Source organism: Protopterus annectens, chromosome 14.part0, assembly GCF_019279795.1.
Source record: "Protopterus annectens isolate FY-2018-M chromosome 14.part0, PAN1.0, whole genome shotgun sequence".
NCBI classification, from domain to species: domain Eukaryota; kingdom Metazoa; phylum Chordata; order Ceratodontiformes; family Protopteridae; genus Protopterus; species Protopterus annectens.
In genome coordinates this window covers 1153728319-1153747260 of record NC_056748.1, presented here as the reverse complement: position 1 = coordinate 1153747260, position 18942 = coordinate 1153728319, and the positions used below count along the sequence as shown (strand labels likewise).

The window sequence follows — 18942 nt, the reverse complement described above, 5'->3', positions numbered from 1 at the left end:
ACCACTCAAGTTAACCCCCTACCCTAAGCAGCAGTACCTCAGCTACCACCTTATCAATTTAATACTAGTTATATTTAACTGAGGTTAACAGTTTTCAATTCAATTATCTAGCAAGACAAGACTATACATTTGGTAAAACAGCATCATACAAACTAAAATAAACTTTTTTTTTAAAAAACTGTTCATACTACTATATACATATATGTAATATAAAACACTTGTATTCAAATAGCATTCAAATAATCTTGATGTTAGAAATCAAGAGGAGAGAAAAATAAGTTCTAACATTCATTTAAATCAAAAACTTTGGCTAATATGATTCAGACATTACATATATTAAGATGCATCTATTTTCTGTCATGTAAATGCAATCAACAGCTTCCAAAAAAACCTTGAATTGCTTGTATATGAGCATTTACTCAAACTCATTATTGTCAATAGAATAAATATTGTATTCATAGAAATTGTTATAAATCATACTGCATAGTTATGCAGATTCTCAGAAACACTTGCATTATTGTAAAAAAAAAAAAAAAAAAAAAAAGCCATCACACACACACACACATATATATATATATATATATATATATATATATATATATACACACACACACACATATATACACACACACACATATATATATATATATATACATATATATATATATATATATATATATATATATATATATATATATATACACACACACATATATATATATATATATATATACACACACACACACATATATATATATATATATATATATACATATATATATATACATACACACACACACACACACATATATATATATATATATATATATATATATATATATATATATATATATGCATACACATACACACACACACATATATATATATATATATATATATATATATATATATATATACCTGATCTCACTGAGTTGTGTCCTTGCTGAGCACTATCCTACTTGCTGTCCCTACAATAAATCTGTCTGCTTTACACAAAATAATGCACAGCAAACACATTTTAGTAACCAGATTTTACAACCATGCTATACTACTGCTTTAAAATATATCACATGACAATTTCTTCCAGAATAGAGTTATAAAATTATTTATGCTTGTCAATCAGATGAATTAAATTAGTTATAGTAATGTATATGTTTGGAACATAAGTTTTTAACACAGATTATTATGCTGCTGTTAAGTAGATTTTCAAAAGCACTTGAATAAATGTTTCATTTTCTATGCCTTCTAAAATAAGACATTTACTCACTACAAGAAACTGCATCATTTAAACTCATTATAACTGACATTTTATGAATTATAACATAGATATTTAAGTAATTATATAAAATAACTCTCATTTAGATGTTAAAGAGTTCATTTTCCTTCACATAGTCACATTTGCCTCATTTCTATTTCCTGGTAGAGTGTTCTTCCTGAATCTGTGATGTGTCAGTGTGATATCTAGGTCAAATGTTAGACTAACTGCTTTCAGCTTCTCTGTGAATTCTGAGAGTTGAAGCTTTTGAAGTAGCTCATGGACACTGTGCATTGAGACAGCCCACATCCCAGATTGTCTCCCTTAACATTTTGGCGGGAAACTTATTAAAAACTAGTGACAAACATTCATTTAGCAGAGTAAATGCATCTAAACATGACAAAACCTTCACAATGTATTTTACAGGTTATTACAGCCTCTATGTAAGTGAAATTAAGCCCAAAATTATTAATAAGTAATAAAACTCAATATTTTGTCCCAACTCAATTTTTATGCAAATCTTATTATTTACTGTGTCTATATGATCAAAAGCATTTCTATATATTAATAAAGAAAAGAAAAGAGTAGAAAATAAAAGGGTGTAAGGCAGAAATAAAAAAAATGTAAGAGAAAGCTATAAGAAGTATATACAATGGAATATTACTTACTGTTTATATTAATAGAGTTAAAAATAAAACATATTATTTACTATTATTTAGTTCTAATTATTATTAGTTAAAGCATGACAGATTATTTACAAACAAGCATAAGCAGTATAATCAAGAAAGTATAATTAGGAATAGCATTTGAAGAACATATAAACTTTTTACAAGGAATAAATATGTTATTATTCTATTAATCATATTTCATTACTCTTCTCTCCCTGCCCTCCCCCACCCTTTACAGACTACATAATCTAAATAGAATGTCATTGTTTAAACAAAGAAAAGAAGAAAAGGAGAAGAAGAAAAAAAAAAAAAGATAAAGAAAAAAATGTATCAAATTACTGACCTTACTTCTCTTTTTCAGAAAGAGAAACAAATTAAATCATAGCTTGTTATTAAATCTTCAGATATTTTGACTGGTTATGAAACAAAACATTTCTTTGCACACAGAGAATAACTTTGATTAAATCTTTTTCAGAATATCCGTGGCTTTCTGGAAATGCAGGAACTATATTTAAAAAGATTAATAATGAAATAAAATGATGAGAAAAAAAAACATAGAACAAATCATTTGTTTTTTAGTCTCTTCTTCTTCTCTGAAGTCTTCCACGAAGTTTCAGTTGCCAGTCTCTTTAATGAAGGACTAGCCCATTCCATTTCCTTTATTTTATCCAAAATCTTATTATTTTTGATAAACAGTAAAGCAGAGTCTAAGTCATCGAAAATTTTAGGACCATCAGGAAGGAAGATTTTAAGCTTGGCAGGAAACAGAAGGTATGTTTTAAACTGTGCTTTTTTAAGCTCCCTTATTAGTGGCAGAAAAACTTTTCTTTTAGCTATTATCATGGAAGAATAGTCATTGTCAAAACGCACAGTTGTCTCATTAATCTTAACAGGAGCTTTAGCCCAAGCAGATTTAAGAACCATCTCTTTATCAAAAGATGATAGAAATCTAACTATAACTGATCTTGGATATTTTTTGTTAGAGTTAGTATTAGCTATAGATCTATGTGCTCTTTCGATACCAAAAGAGAATGCTTCTGGTAAGTCTAAAGTTTTAGGGAGCCAAGTTGTTAAAAAAGAAGTAATATTGTTACCTTCAATATTTTCTGGCAGTCCAAAAATCCTAATGTTATTGCGCCTAGATCTATTTCCAGGTCATCCAGCTTTGTTTGTAAATGTGTATTTTGTTTCAGCAGAAACTCAATGTTGATTTCCTCTTCTTGGATTCTATTTTCCATGTTATTCACAGCTTCTTCTATGCCTGTCATCTGGATCTTCTGTTGTTGCAGGTCTATATGTAACAAGTCTATTTGTTTTGTAGTTTTTTCTATGAAGGTGTCTATTTTAGTATCCATTTTATCCATCTTAGCAGTAAGTTGCTGGATTATAATTATCAGAGACTGAAGTTCTTTCTTGATGCTGGAGTCTTGAGAATTTGTCTTACTGGAACTCATTTCAGACTGATAAACTGACAGGAAAATTTCCAAAGTGATTTTTGACAGGAATATTGTTAAGATTTCCTTTATTTTTTAGATATAGTTCAAGAACTATATAAAACAAACATATTTAGAAAGAAAATTACTTCAAAAATTAATTTTTTAAGTAATTAATTTCTGTCAGTGTAATGAAATTGGTGGAGCTGAAGAAATCTGCTGCTATCCTGTGTTCATCCTTGGCCACGCCCCCAAGTAGTCTCTTCTTGAATGGGTCATAAAGCAGAGTACATATCAAATACTATTACTGTTATTACAGCAATTCTGCACTGCTACACCCCCAGCATGTACACAAATATTTGCAGAACCTTAGCAATGTAAGCAGTTTCATTTTCTCCAAGTACTAGTCTACAAGCTGCCTACCATAAAACTGTTTCCAGTTTCTCATTTGCACAGTTTAAGACAATACAGAGAAACAAACAAACTGATTTGTACTATGGAAAATGTATATTTAAAAGAAAAACAATGCGGTGGAAATGTTCCGGGTGCAGTGAATTCTCAATCTGTTTCAAATTCTCAGTCTGTGCAAGACTATCCTGAAAACCATGCATTTTCTGATTCTGAAGGATATGTACTTTACAACACAAAAGGCTGTCATTATTTAGTAAATTTGACTCTTACTGATTTGCGAAAATGATCCAGAAAACCATTAATTTTATGAGGAACAACAGACCTAAAATATGAAGCAAAAATCTCTCTCTCACACACATCATTCACACGAAAGCACTGTACCGCTACCTGCTAACAGCACTAGTTTTAAAAATAAAACAAACTGAAGTGTGCAGGCTGCAAATCATTTCCAAATAATTCCTCTGCTGCACTTTATGATTCTGGCCCAGCATACAAAGTTTTTTTTTTTTTTTTTAATTCATTTTTTTTAGCTTTTACTTACTTGGTCGAGGTTACGAATTTTCTCTCATCCTGACCTGCTGTAGAATGCACCGCAGACACTTGTGGATGGATAGAAGTTTCACTGAAGATGACACGCACAGTTGTACACAGATCCGTTGGCTGCTAGTGCTACTGGTAATGCTAGTATTCATACAAAAATTATGTCCGGACTCTGAAGAGAGTCCCTCTCAATGGAGTTGTCCAATACAGGCCAGTCTGCAGCTTCATGAAGCTGCTATATCATGCATGCACATTGGTGACGTCAGCAATACATTTAAAGATTCACCTTCCCCAAAATAAAAGAAAAAAAATGGGAATTGTAGGGGCCACTTCGGAATTTGTGGAACCCCATTATTTTGCCCTTAAATCCAGTAAATACCAAGGAGTTCAGTAAGGCTAAGAGTTTTGCGCCCCACTTGGTTGACTTTTGCCCTAGATAAGGGAACAAATGGATCCACTGGCTGAAAAGGAGCTGATCATCAATAAGCAGTGCGAGCAAAAAATTTAAAATGGCAGTTGAACATGCTGGAACTACTACTATTACACAATCAGCAGAACCCAAAATGTTATGCTCATGTTCATGGACTTATTGGCCAAATCAACCTCTCTTATGTCAGTTGTAAGCAATCTACATTACACACAAAAAAAAATTCCTGAGAGACATTGTGCTAGATTATGGAAAATGGGGTGCATTGTCTTGCTAGTCTTCGGACTGAGGATCACAGTAGTCTTTTACGCAGTCAGTAAGGTACATGGACACTGCTTATTAAGGAGAAACAACAAAGTTTGCTATCTTCTTCTAACGTTACTCCTGGAAATGTACTTTTCAAGCACTTTTTATTCCAACACAGCTCTGCATCCAAACGTAGCAGGATCAGAGTTCACACAGTCTGCAACAAGGAATGTCATGTGCTCCAATGTGCCATACTTAATGCAATCAGTATTTAAAATAAGAAATTTTACAATGCATTTTCAGTAAATACACATCATAATAGTCAACAGAATAAAATATGCATTGATATTCCCAAAAATGAATATACAAGCATTATATATTGAGAACTTATAGAGTGGTGTGTAAAACAGGTAGGAGTCATTTAAAAAATACAAAAAAAAGAGTGCGGTATTAAGAGGAGATAAGCAAGTTCAAGTGTTGGCAGAGAAGTAGCGATGTACAGTAATTTGGTTATGCTAAATAGAAGTATGTATAATGGTTTAAGTGAAATATTAGTAGGGGATAAGCAGATTAAAGTGATTTACTGCTTTAAATAAAGGGAGGTATAACAAAAGTGATGAAGGGTGTCAGGAGAGCTATGTCCCAGACAAACTGCACCGATAAAGCCAGGAGGCAGAGAGGAAGTTTTTTAGTGATGGCTTGAAAAGATGAAAGTGTGAGACAGACCTGACTGATGTAGGTATCTTGCTCCAAGTTCTAGCTACACTACTGGAATATAGTCAACAGCAGCCCATTGTGGTTTGTACATGGAAAGCAGCTGTTTACCATTTGACGAAAAGGGATGGTTTGGAAGATGGTACTGGAATACGGGGATAATTGCTAGGCAGGTGTACAGGGAGTGGATGATTTTTGTGGGATAAAATGAGCTATGTGTAACTTAGGTGGTGAGGAAGTTTGAGCCAGTTAAGTTTTTTCAGTGTTAAACACTGGTGGGTCCAGTAAGATTTGATGCAAGCAAATCTGGTGACTTTTTTGGAGCACTGTTCAAGTTTAGAACTAAATGAGGTTTGTAAGCTGGGTGGTGTGGTCCCCCACACTTGAAAGTGATAGGTAGACTGAGTAGGACTGGTTGGGGGTTGGCTAGAGAGGAGTTCTGAAGACTACTGTGGAGTCAGGATAGGAGAAGAGAATGGGGTTGGGGTGAAAATATCCCCACAGAATGGTAGGAGAGAGAAATATGGCTAAGTTTGATAAAGTTGTTTTGGTTTAATTAAGTTATTTTTATTTTGGTGCAATAGGGGTGAGGGTTTAGCACTGGAATTTAAAGAAAAGCTTATATTGTACATATTGGGCGCAATTAGTGGTGAAGTAGGGTAATACGAATGATTAAAGCCGGAGCATATAGTGGGAGAAATGTGTGTAAGACTGTGTTGTATGGTAAATTTTAAGGTAATAAAACACGAAGAGTAAAGAAACCGTGATAATTAAGAGAAGCACTGCATGTAGGTTTGTACAGAGAAAGGTCAGAGAGGAACTCAAATTGGGGTAACACATATGAGAGAGGTAGAAGACGACAGTAGAATGGAGTAGATGGAGTAAGTTGTGATCACTGGCGTTAGTAAGTATAAGAAGGATAGAAACTTAAGAGTGATTAAATGCAGATGGATGGTACAGGTGGTGTGTGTGTTACTACTGCACCCGAGGTATACTTACATTTATATGTATACCTTTAAGAGGAGTGGGAAGTAGGTGGAGGTCTGGGTGGGGAACAAGTCAAGAAATGTAATGGTATAATGGGTGGCTGGGGAGCATGGTGGGAAACCAACTCCTATATCTGCAGCAGGAATTAAATTGTTTACATTTTCAGCGGCACCATTTTATGTGATGGGGAAAGTAGTTAACACAAATTTTGGAAACACAAGGGTTATCCTACTCCATCAGACTGCAGTTAAAGTACAGCTATTTTGAAGGAGTAAAGTTTTTAAAACACTGTAAATCTACATGTGAGTCATCCTCAAATAGCTGCATTTGCAGTGCAAACAAGCTGAGTGCAGGTAAATTTGCAAACAGGAGGGCAACAAACCAAATTTGGCTGAGAGGAGCAGAAAGAGTGTAATCAAAGGCCAACCAGTCAGGTAACATATAATGTTGAAGGTTTACGTATGGCTTCTGTGGTAAAACACTGCAATTTCACTACTATAATACGACAATGGACAATAACAAGAACAGCAATCAATTACAAACTTTAAAATAATAACTCAAAGGCCCTAAAGAATATCACAATGGCACAATGAGTGATCCCTGCTGAAGTGTACCTGTGTGACTGGGGATCTGTGAGCAGTTTTCAAGCTTTTTGTTTTTCTTAGCAGAAAGGTGGGTGTTTCAGACAGACAGACAGAGAGACTCTCTTATTTAGCTGCCTGACTGGGGATCTGTGAGTAGCTTTCCGGCTTTTTTTTTTTTTTTGTTGTTGTTTCAGCAGGAAGGAAGGTGACTCAGAGAAAAGTCATATTTAGCTGTGTGACTGCGATAGGTGAGCAATTTTCCAGCCTCTTTTTTTTTTGTTGTTTCTGTAGCAGAAAGAAGGGCGTTTCAGAGAGAAAGTCTTGTATTTAGTTGTGTGACTGGGGATGTGTGAGTGGTTTTAGGCCTCTTTTTTGGTTTCTGTTAGCCTAAAGGACGGTGTTTCAGAGGGCAAGTCTTATTTTTAGCTGTGTGACTGGTAATCTGGGAGCAGTTTTCAGGCTTGTATTGTTAGCAGAAAGAAGGGTGTTTCAGAGAGTAAGTCTTCTTTTTAGAGGTCTGAGCAGTTTTCAGGCTTCTTTTGTTAACAGAAAAGAGGGTGTTTCAGAGAGAGAGTCTGTATTTAGCTGTGTGACTCAGGATGTGAGCAGTTTTCAGGTGTCCTTTTTTGTCTGTTACAAGAAAAGAGGGCATTTCATAGATAAAGTCTTGTATTTAGTTTATTTACAGAAGCGAGTATGTAGGGTCCTGTAACAGTGTGAAAGGAGCAAAGGGAAGTCACTGATGAAAAAGGGCACCTGTGCCAGTCAGATTTCCTCGATATACAAATGCCAATAAATAAATAAAAGCCCAAACAAAAATGAAGTGCATACACTGAATGGGGATTACCAATCTCCACATCACAATACTTGTTACAGAACTTGCAGTCTAGAAAACATGAAGAGGATTTTGAGTAACAGGTGCAAAAACTCCCCAGAAAAATAAAGTACAGTTACTCAGACTTATCTAGGCTCTTAACTAGTCTATTGCATGTGTGGAAAGAACTGAGAAACAGGTGAAGGGACTGCTCAGTTTATAACCCCGGGGTTATTTCAGGCTGGACAGAAGATGGTACCAGACAGAGCTACTGGAAATCAGCCAGTGTCCAATGCCTGTGCTTGGGGACAATTGTCCTGTCAGTATCAACTGTAAGAAGCAACCTGAAAATAGTATCTAGGGAACACATTACAGAACACTAAAATGAGAAAAGGTATTGGAAAAAAAGAGGTTACCAAAGAACACAAAGGAATGTTTGCAGGAGAATGTTGCAGTAATTTTTTCAAAGCTATGCATCTGCAGAAAAGTCAAGTCCTGTGAAGGCTAAGGATGCGCACTGATTAAAAAATTAGTTAATTGCCCTCTGAATGGGAATGACATGAAGTGCAAACTGTACCTCTGAAAAAAAAACTGTTACCTGCTGCTTGCTTCTAGCACAAATAGCATCTTGAAAACAGCAGTGAAGCAACTTAGTTACAATATTTTACCTTTACTCGGTCACTGCTCCCATTAAAGAGACCAACTCTACGAATGGTGTTCAAGATTGGATCTGTTGCATCATCTAGCATGTTATGGCTACATACAGGGGGTAATGATTGACGCTAAAAAGGAAAAAAAAAGTATGAACCAGAAAATCTATATATATACTAGCCAATCTATACTGAAATGCATTAAATAATTCTTGCTGTTCAGTTCACCCACCTATTCTATTTCCACTCAAAAGGTTGGAGCAATACAGAAACTAAACTCATTGCACCTTACTGCAAGCTGAGAGACTACCCTGGTGGAACAATCTTTTCCCTTCATGTCAGTACTGCAGTCCTACTAGCCCTGGCATGCAGCCATACCAACGGCAATACTGCTACAACTCGCAGTTTACTGCACTGCAGTTGTGCACTGTTGGAATTCACTATCTGCCATATTGAACTTGGGTAGTAGCAACACACACTCGGTAGCTGCTGGAACAAACATCAACCTCACCACCATTGCACAGAAATGAAACATGTACATTTGCTTTAGAAGCTGTCACACTATATACACGAAGGTAATTACTGTAAAATTTAAACTCTGCCAGAACACAGTCCAAGTATTATGTGATTTGATTTTTTTATTTTTATTTTATTTTCAGTTTGATAACCGGGGAAGTCCACTGGGCCTAAAAGTGCCCGTTTTCAGTGGAGGCCCGGGGAGAAAAGCTCCGTAAGCAATACAAATACAATGAAGGTTACATTATGTTAAAGTAAAATACAACAATAGAATTCATACATTCAGAAATGCAGATGCATAAGATGTAAATCAAACACAGCTAATAGATAATAGAGAACACCCATTACTGGAATATCAATTCAAAACAATATGATACAAATATCTGTAAGAATAGGAAATTTTTCTTTTTTTTACATTGTGGTATTGATATACAGTATTTACAGTTTGTAGTGTTAAGGAAGAAATTCATTAGTCAGAGAAAGACTGCTGAGTCTATTTTAGGAGAGCAGAAGTAAACGCAAGCAATGTAGAATAGTCAATGGGGGCATTCAGTAGAATTTATGTAGGGTGGAAGCAGGAGCATTTCCGTTTGGATGATAGGTATAGGAATAGTTGGGTCTTGAATGATTCTATGTTGGGTATATATTCCTGAGAGAAGGGGGAAGAGAGTTCCATTTCTTACCTAGTGAGAAGGAGAGAAGTAGTTGGCCAGCGGGACGTTTTGGTTTGTAGATGGAGACAAAGTTTTGGTGTTTGGATCTCAGAGATCTATTCGGGATGTATGGAGGAAGGACGTTTGTTATGGCTGGGCATGTTTCAGGGTAGAATATTAATTTGTGAGCTGTGGTTAGTTGGAGATGGTCTAGGTGGTTAGATAGTTCTAGCCAGTTTAGAGATTGTAGGGAAAGGCAGTGGTGAGTTGAGGTTTTGGAATTAGTGGCAAATTTAGAGACCTTATTATAGCAAGTTTCAAGTTTAGAGATGATAGAAGAAGACAGATTAGTTAAGAGAGGGGCGCCGTAGAGTAGTGTAGGCAGAAGGTAGGTAGTTGCCAGGGTACGTCTAGAGGAGCTGGTAAGAAAGCGGTTGTTCTGGTAGAGCATACCTAACTTTTGGTGGGCTTTCTTTTTGTTTTGTTGTATGTGGATGTCAAATTTCAGGTTTTCGTCTATAGTAATGCCAAGAAGTTTTGCGGAGGGGACAACTTCAATAGCAGTGTTGGTTGATGGTGAAAAACTGCCTAGTATTACTCGGTTACTGAATCTGAAGTAGGTACACAGCTCAGACCTTAGTAGTGAAATAAGGTACCGAGAGAATATTAATGCCAAAGTGTCCAAAATTGGTTAAATGTGAAATAAGTAATTTATTGACTGCTTTCTTGCCACTAAAGGAGACTCCAGAATAAAAATTGATCTTAACAAAACAATTATACAACACTTCACAATCACTTCATTAGTTAATTGAAGCTTAAACAGTTAAAAAAGTACCATTCTGTTCTTAAAGTGGCAGCTCTCTTCCATAAAATTTCTTATCCTTAATACCTTATTCTTCAAATATGAATAAAATATGTATAACTTTTTTTCAAATCCTGTATACAATATATTATGACTAATAGAAAATATTTTTATAATGTGTTAGTCTTTGTATACAAGACAGGTGCAATAGATGCATTTTCTTTCAACTCTGGTGAAAAAGTAACTTTTTTCAATCTTTACGTTTTGGATCCAAAGTGATTTCTTCCAAAATACCAAAAGTAAATTATAATATTTATAATATTTTAAATGTATTATGTATAATTTGTGTTTTTCTGAAAGGAAATTGCACCACTCAAAGAATGTTTAAGTCAAATGTTTTACAGGAAAAAAGTACAGTTGTGTACACGTACCATAAATGTAGATGTTCAAGTGTATTCACTGTTGCAGTCATTACATTTGGGTAATCTGCTAGCAGGCTGCCCTCAGTCGGCATGAATAACAAAGTCTTGGGTCCTGCGTCGGTTGCTGTCTCCTCTTCCATGACGTCAGGTCATGAGGGGTATAAAACATGCAGCCAACGCCATTTTATTCTGTTTTTCTTGCCCCAGATGTCAGGTGCCCCCCCAAATGGGGAGCAAATATATATATATAAATAAACAGTAAATATATAAATGCATTTTTAGAAACAAACTACCTTCAACTAAAAGTGAATACACCACAAAGGCTTTTAAGTATAGTGAAGGAAAGAAAAGGTATAGAATGGGGGATGGCAGGTGGGTAAACCCGGACTACAACAGTGAATACACTCGAACTTCTACATTTATGGCAAGTATACACAACTGTACTATGTTCTTCGTGTTTCACTGTTGCAGTCATTACATTTGGGTAGAATCCCAAAGCTATGGATGGGGGGACGGAACTAAACAGCATTAGGAGCGGCTATAAGGCCCTGCAGGACTGCAATGGCAAGGCCTGCCCTGGATTTGGAGAAGAGAGGTAAATGACGCTTTGTGAAGGTATGAACAGAGCTCCAAGTAGCAGCATCTAGAATGTCTTTGGTTGGGACCCCTCTAAGAAAAGTTGCTGAAGTAGAGGCAGCCCTGGTGGAATGTGATCTGATCCCCTTGGACACAGGTTTACCATGGTGCAAATAGCAGAAACGAATGCAGTGGCTTATCCATTTAGAAATAGTCTGCTTTGATACAGACTTCCCCTCTGAACCTGCAGCAAATGCTACCAGTAGCTGCTCAGACTTTCTTAGAGATTTGGTCCTGTTTAAGTAGAATCTTAGTTGTCTGTGTACATCCAATGAATGCAGAATCTGCCCCCCTTGTTCTGTGGATCTGGGTAAAATGTTGGCAAGTGAATGGTCTGGTTAAGAGCCACACTGGATACCACCTTAGACATAAAATAAGGACTGGTCCTGAGGGACACCCTGTCTGGGTAAAATATAATGAAAGGCTCCACTGCCATGAGAGCCTGTAGTTCTGAAACCCTTCTTGCTGAAGTGACTGCCAAAAGAAAAGTGGTTTTCCAAGAAAGAAATTTTATATCCGCATTAGCTGCTGGTTCAAAAGGAGGCACGGTGAGTTTTTCCAGCACAAAATTGAGGTCCCATGCAGGAGTTGGTGCTCTTCTGGAAGCCTTAAATTTTGGCCCCTCTAAGATACTGTTTAAGCAGTGGATGAGAAAAGAGGGGAGGCTCTGTGTTGTAATGAGCCAAGATGGCAGAGGCATGGATTTTTATTGAAGAAAAAGATAGGCCCTTGTCAAGCATCTCAGTTTAAATATTGTAAAATATGAGGAATATTGGGCTTTGCTGTGTCTATTCCTTTTGCTTGGGTCCAAGCACAAAATATCTTCCATTTATCAGCATAAGATTTTCTAGTACTAGGCCTTCTGGCTTCCAAAATGACATCCATCACAGATTTGCTGAGGTGTGGTTTGAATAATTAGTTGATTAGTCATGCTGCAAGATTCAGACTTGGGAGCTGAGTGTGCAGAATTTGATAGTTCTGCTGAGACAGTAGATGAGGTATTTGAGGCAAGTACCATGGAGGAAGGTGTGACACGTTCCTTAGAAGCGGGTACCAGTGCTGGCGAGGCCAGTCCGGAGCAATAAGGATAATTTTTGTTTTTTCCTGTCTGACTTTTAGTAAGAACTTGGAGAGAAGAGGCAGAGGGGGAAAGGCATAGACTGATAGGTTTTTCCAGCTGAAGGACAGAGCATCAACTTTCCATGCTTTTTTGTGATGAACTCTTGTGCAGAATTTGTCCAACTGATAATTTTGGGGAGAGGCAAATAGATCCATCTCTGGGCTCCCCCACTTCTGTGTTAAGATGCTGAAGATTTGTAGATCCAGTTTCCATTTGTGCGGGTCCATAAGATTTCTGCTTAGGTCGTCTGCCAGAGTATTCCGCTTTCCTGGCAGGAACTGAGCTTGGAGATGTATTTGGTAAGTCAAGGCTGTGTTCCACAAGGCCATGGCTAGTCTTGTAAAGGGGGTAGGAATGTGTACCCCCCTGTTTATGTACCACATAACTGTGGTGCTGTCCGACTTTATCAGTAGTTGTCCTGGATGAAGTAAGTCCTTGAAGGCTGTCAGAGCATTCTGAACAGCTAGCATTTCTTTCTGGTTGATATGCAGATGCATTTGGTTTGGGCTCCATTTGCCCTGAATGCACCTCCCTGCCAGGTGGTCCCCCCAAGCATAGTCTGATGAGTCTGTAGTTAGGGGGTTTGGGTGGCAGGGGGTAGAGTGAATGACAGTCCCTTGTTTTGGTGACATGTCTCTGCCCACCAAAGAAACTCATGTTGTAGGCAGGGAATGAGAGGAATCATTGTTTCTAGGCTGTGAATGTTGACTCCATAAATGTTTTCGGTACCATTGAAGTTTCCTCATATGCAGTCTCGCATATGGAATTAGTAGAATGCAGGATGCCATGAACCGCAAAGCCTGCAGAATTTGTCTTGCAGATAACTGGGTTTTTGTTGCCATTTGTTTGAAGTATGCTGTCAGTTGCCTTTGTTTGTCTGCTGTGAGGTAAGCCATCTGGGCAGTTGTATTGAAGCTTGCACCCAAGAATGTAATTATTTGAAAGGGTACCACTTGTGATTTCTTTTTGATTATGGTGTACCCTAGGCATGCTAGAAGCCTTTTTACAAACGCCAGATGTTGAAGAAGAGTGTCCTTGTCCTCTGCTTGTACGAGACAATCATCCAGATAAGGATAAATTTGAATGCTTCTTTGTCTGCAGAATGCAATTACTGGTGCCAGGCACTTTGTAAAGACCCTGGGCACAGTAGATAAGCCAAAGGGCAGTGCAGGGAATTGGTAATACAAAAAAACTGCTTTGAAGCGGAGGTATCTTCTGCATGATTCCCTTATTGGGATATGCAGGTATGCCTCAAGTCTAGAGTTACTAACCAAGCATTCTTGCCTAGCATAGGCAGTAGCTGTTGTAAAGTCAGCATTTTGAATTTTGGAATGTTCAGGAATGTGTTCAGAATTGATGAGTCCAGTACTGGACGCCATGAATTGTCTTTTTCTGGGTACCAGGAAAAGTCTTGAATAAAAACCTTGTCCTTTTTCCTTTTCTGGTACTGGCTGAATAGCCCCCATATCCATGAGGGACATGACTTGTTTCTGGGCCTATGCCCACTGATTTTGTGGCAGATCCGGCCATCCATTTGGAACTGGCAAAGTATGGAAATGAAATCTGTACCCCTGGGATACTATGTTTAATACTCGCTTGTCCTGGGTAATTAACTGCCAATTTTGAGCATGAAGTGCTAGGTTCCCCTCCAAGAGGGCTGCCAAAAGATAAGTGCTTGGTGATGGTAGAGGAAAGTCATTGAGACTGCTTACTGTAGGGTTGTGCTTTATTTCCTCCAGATTTGGAGGTGGAGGCACTCCATTGCTTTGACCTGTAAGAACACTGTGATTGACATCTGGAGCCTTTTGAGCACCTGTATTTGCCCTGAGTGGCTCTGTTGAACACAGGAAAGGACCAATTTTTAGTAGGCCAGTGTCTACTGAACCTGGGTGGCTGCACTTGCAAGAAATCTTTTACAGTTTGCATAGATTTAGCTTTGTCTTCAGTTTTCTTTAAAACCTCTTCTGTCTTATTACCAGAGTACCATGCTGCAAAGGGGCATCCAACAATTTAGCTTTAACATGATCAGGCAGATTTTGCTCCTTGAGCCAGGCATGCCTTCTAATCACAGATCCAGTAATGGCGGCCCTACAAGTGGCCTCCAAGGAATCAAAACCACATTGCAAAGTATGCAGCATGCCTTCTAATCAGAGATCCAGTAACGGCGGCCCTACAAGTGGCCTCCAAGGAATCAAAACCACATTGCAAAGTATGCTTTCCAACCTATTCTGCTGAATGCAATCCTGTAACTCTCCATTTTCCACACAATCAGAAATTAACAGTTTTCTGTTTCAGTAAGCCCATAACATGCTGTTGATATTTAAGCATATGAAACTGGCAGTTTAAAGCCCTGATTGCCAAGGTTGCACACGTATAAACCTTCTTACCCCATCTATCCAGCGCCCTGGAATCTCTATCAGAAGGGCTAGGATTTTTGGCTGTAGAAGCCTTTACACCCTTGCGACCTTGAGAAATAGTCACAGGATCAGCAGCAGGATTTTTGAAAAGAAATTTGTGGGAGTCAGGAACCCTGTAATATCTGTCTGGCTTGCTAGGAGCTGGAGGCAGGGAATCAGGAGCCATGCTTGATTCCGGGAACACATCATCAACAATGTCTAATACAGGAGGTATTGCCAAAGGCCTATGCTGAGGAAGAAGGAAATCCCTAAGCCTCTTTTTTGATTCAGAGAAATCCTGACTCTCCCAGTGAAAATCTTCCCTTAAAGTATGCAAAGTCTCTCTAAAAGAATAATCCTCAGGAGGAGATGCAGATGGGATGGATTCCTCTGTATCAGAATCCTCATAGGGTGGAACAGAAAATTCCTGATCAGAAGAAATGGAAACCTGATCTGAAGATTCATAATCAGTGCCTTGCCTAGGCCTCTTAGCAGGGGGGTTGGGAACCCCTGATCAGGGCAATTAAATCCTCAGCCATTTTGGTCATCTGTTTTTTAGGCATAGGGGCCTGAGCACATGGCTCATGCGTCAGTTTTTTAGACATAGAAGTTGTTTTTGATCTAGTTTTTGTTGCTGGCGTCGGTTTAATATAAAAATGTTGAGGCCTGAAAACACCCTCAGAAGCCGGTGCCTGCTCAGCAGCTCCAGACCCATCCAAGGGAGAGACATCTGCGGGTTCAATACACTGAGAATCTCGCGGCATATTGGACTCCGAATGGGTCTTGGTAGAGGCCTGTGACTTAAAAGTAGCGGGTATCAGGGGCTGCGAAAGTGCCTCACTGAGTACCAGCAAACTGACGACTAGCTTAGGAGAAGCTTCGTCTGTTTTGGACCTCGATGGTCTGTCTGTCTTTTTCTTTGCGTTTTTTGTGAACTCAGTTAGTCGGATTGCTAACTGACGACATTTTAGGATAGTTAAATCTTGAAACAAAATATTTAGAAGCAAAAATATACAGACGCTTAATAGTGCATTGGTTAACTTTAGCACAAAACTGACAGCAAGGCACATTGTGATCAGGGCCTAGGCAAGGAATACAGTACAAATGAAAATCCTCATGAGGTATTTGCTTCCCACAAGTAATGCAATTATTAACTTCTACTGACATTGGTAAAGAGCAAGAAAAATTTTCCCCAATGGGGTACTTGGCTTTAGTTTGAAGACTTCGGTTCTGAAACTCTAATACGAAAATTTCAGGAGTCGGCCGACCACTTGCGAACTGCTTCTACTTCGGGTACCGCATGGCAAGAAAGACAGAATAAAATGGCGTTGGCTGCATGTTTTATACCCCTGACGACCTGACGTCATGGAAGAGGAAACAGCAACCGACGCAGGACCCAAGACTTTGTTATTCAGGACGACTGAGGGCAACCTGCCAGCAGATTACCCAAATGTAATGACTGCAACAGTGAAACATGAAGATAATCACTTTTTGTAAATTGTATCTACACTACACTACACTAGTCACCCACTTTCACAGAAGAAAAGTTTAGTGAAAGGACAGGTGATCAGGGTGGCTAGAATGACATCTAGTTATGAGGAGGTGTGGTGAGAACTGGAAAAGCTAAATGAAATATTTATGGTTAGAGGATATCCTAGTAATTTGGTATCCACTGTGACTAAGGAAGTATATAATGAATTGGGGGGATAAAAACCTCTCCATTTGGAAATGGTCCATCAGTCACTAATACTTGGACAGGGTGAGGTGAAATATGAGAAAACATCCAGTATATAACAACTATTCTAATGAATTTAAAGACAATGAAAAACTGGAATGTTTTTAGTCAATTTGGACCTGATAAATATAAAGTTAGGTTGGGGCCCCAGTCTAAGACAGTTCCTGATTTTAAACTTTTATTGGAAAATAAACAAAAATATTCTTAACAATGCATTCTGACACCACAAGTTGTGGACGCTGTAAGCAATGCACATATATCACAAATGATCAAACTGTGGTACTTGAGAACATTTTAATAAACAGACTTTCCAAAAAGGAAAATGCGCCATCAAAGAGTGGTTTACTTGGCAAGATGCTTGGAATGTACAGCATTTTATGTTGGCAAAATATACTTAATGGCATATTTTATGATATAACTAATAAAACAGAAAACAATGCTCTGTATAAACATTTAATAATTTGCAATTCTTTAAGAAATTTATCTTTGGTATTTTGGAACAAATCACTTTGGATCCAAGAGGTGCAGATTGGAAAAATATGTTAGAAACTAGTGAACTGATCTAGCAGCTCAGGTTGGGAGCGACTTTTTCACCAGGGTTGAATGAACATTTATCTATTGCACCTGTCTTGTATATAAAGGCTAACAAATTCTAAATATATTTACTATTAGTCATGACAGGTTATATACAGGCTTAAAAGAAAAAAAACACTTTCCGTTTTATGCATACTTAAAGTATTCGGGTTAAGTATAAGAAACTTTATGGAAAAGAGATCTGTAGTTTTAAGAAAAGAAAAGTACTTTTTAATTATTTAAGCATCAATTACCTGATGAAATGATTGTAAAGTAAATATGGTTTTTAAGATGATTTTTATTCTGATGAAGTCTCCTTTAGTAGGACGAAAACACTCAAAGTTATTTACTCACCATAACATTCCATCTGTCTTGTCCATCTTCATTTATCCTTGACTGATAGGTTCAGTTCTGAATATCGGAACTGACTCGGCCGTTAAATCTTACCCACAATGCCACTCTCCTAGTTAACCTTGGACTGAGTTTGCAGAAGAACAGAATGACAAACATAACACCCTTATAGAGACCATATCTGAAACCTTTTATAAATCATAAGTAATAAGTTTTAATTTATTTATTTTTATTTTACATTTGTTAACCGGGATAGTCCATCTGGATACATGTCCATTTTCAGTGGAGGCCCAGGGAGAAAAGCTCCAAAGAGACAATTTGCAAGACAGAAATTGATTAAAAACATTTTTCAACTAGGTCCACTAAGAATTTCTAGATGAGAACACAAATTCAGTGTCATGCTATAGATAGGTACATTTATCAGTAGGTTTGTAAACAGCAGTAAAGCAAGCAAATTAACACAAATATACTCTCATTCTTTTGTTGTGCTGAACAAGTTTATGCAGTTGAGTCAAAAGATTATTTATTAAGGCAAGAGTTGCATTAGTAGTAGTAGAGTGGGACTGGAGTTAGTCTGGTGTAGAGCAGGGACAAAGCCATTTGTTGTTTAGGTGACTTTTGATAGACCTTTTAAATTTGTGTAGGGAAGATTCAAGAGTTATAGCTGTGGGGAGGGAGTTCCAGATTTTGGACATGTAAGAGGAGTACAAGGAGTCACCAGTGTGGTTGTGGGTTCTAGTAACTGTTGACAGTAACTTGTCTGTGGAGCCGAGTTGCCTAGGACAGGAGTATTGTTGGATTATGTTACTTAGTGAAGGTATTTATGTGGTTGGGAGAGCAACTTGTGAGTGACGATAAGTTGATTATAGATTAGTAAATTTGGCAGTTCAAGCCAGCCCAATTCCTTTAGGTTGTGACAATGATGGGTTCTGAAACAGCTGTTATTAGCAAATTTGGCTATCTGACTGTAGCAGGAGGTCATTTTATTGGTTTCTGTTTTGGATAGATT

General features: G+C 37.6%; 1 protein-coding gene across 1 annotated transcript in view; it reads right to left on the bottom strand.

The window, feature by feature from the left end:
- LOC122788772 (glycogen [starch] synthase, muscle-like) overlaps window positions 1–18942 on the bottom strand; it is an 879353-nt gene that overhangs the window by 433848 nt on the left and 426563 nt on the right. The window contains exon 4 of the mRNA XM_044055667.1: window positions 8748–8861. Coding sequence (XP_043911602.1) covers window positions 8748–8861 — 114 coding nt within the window. The remainder of the gene's footprint in view (window positions 1–8747; window positions 8862–18942) is intronic.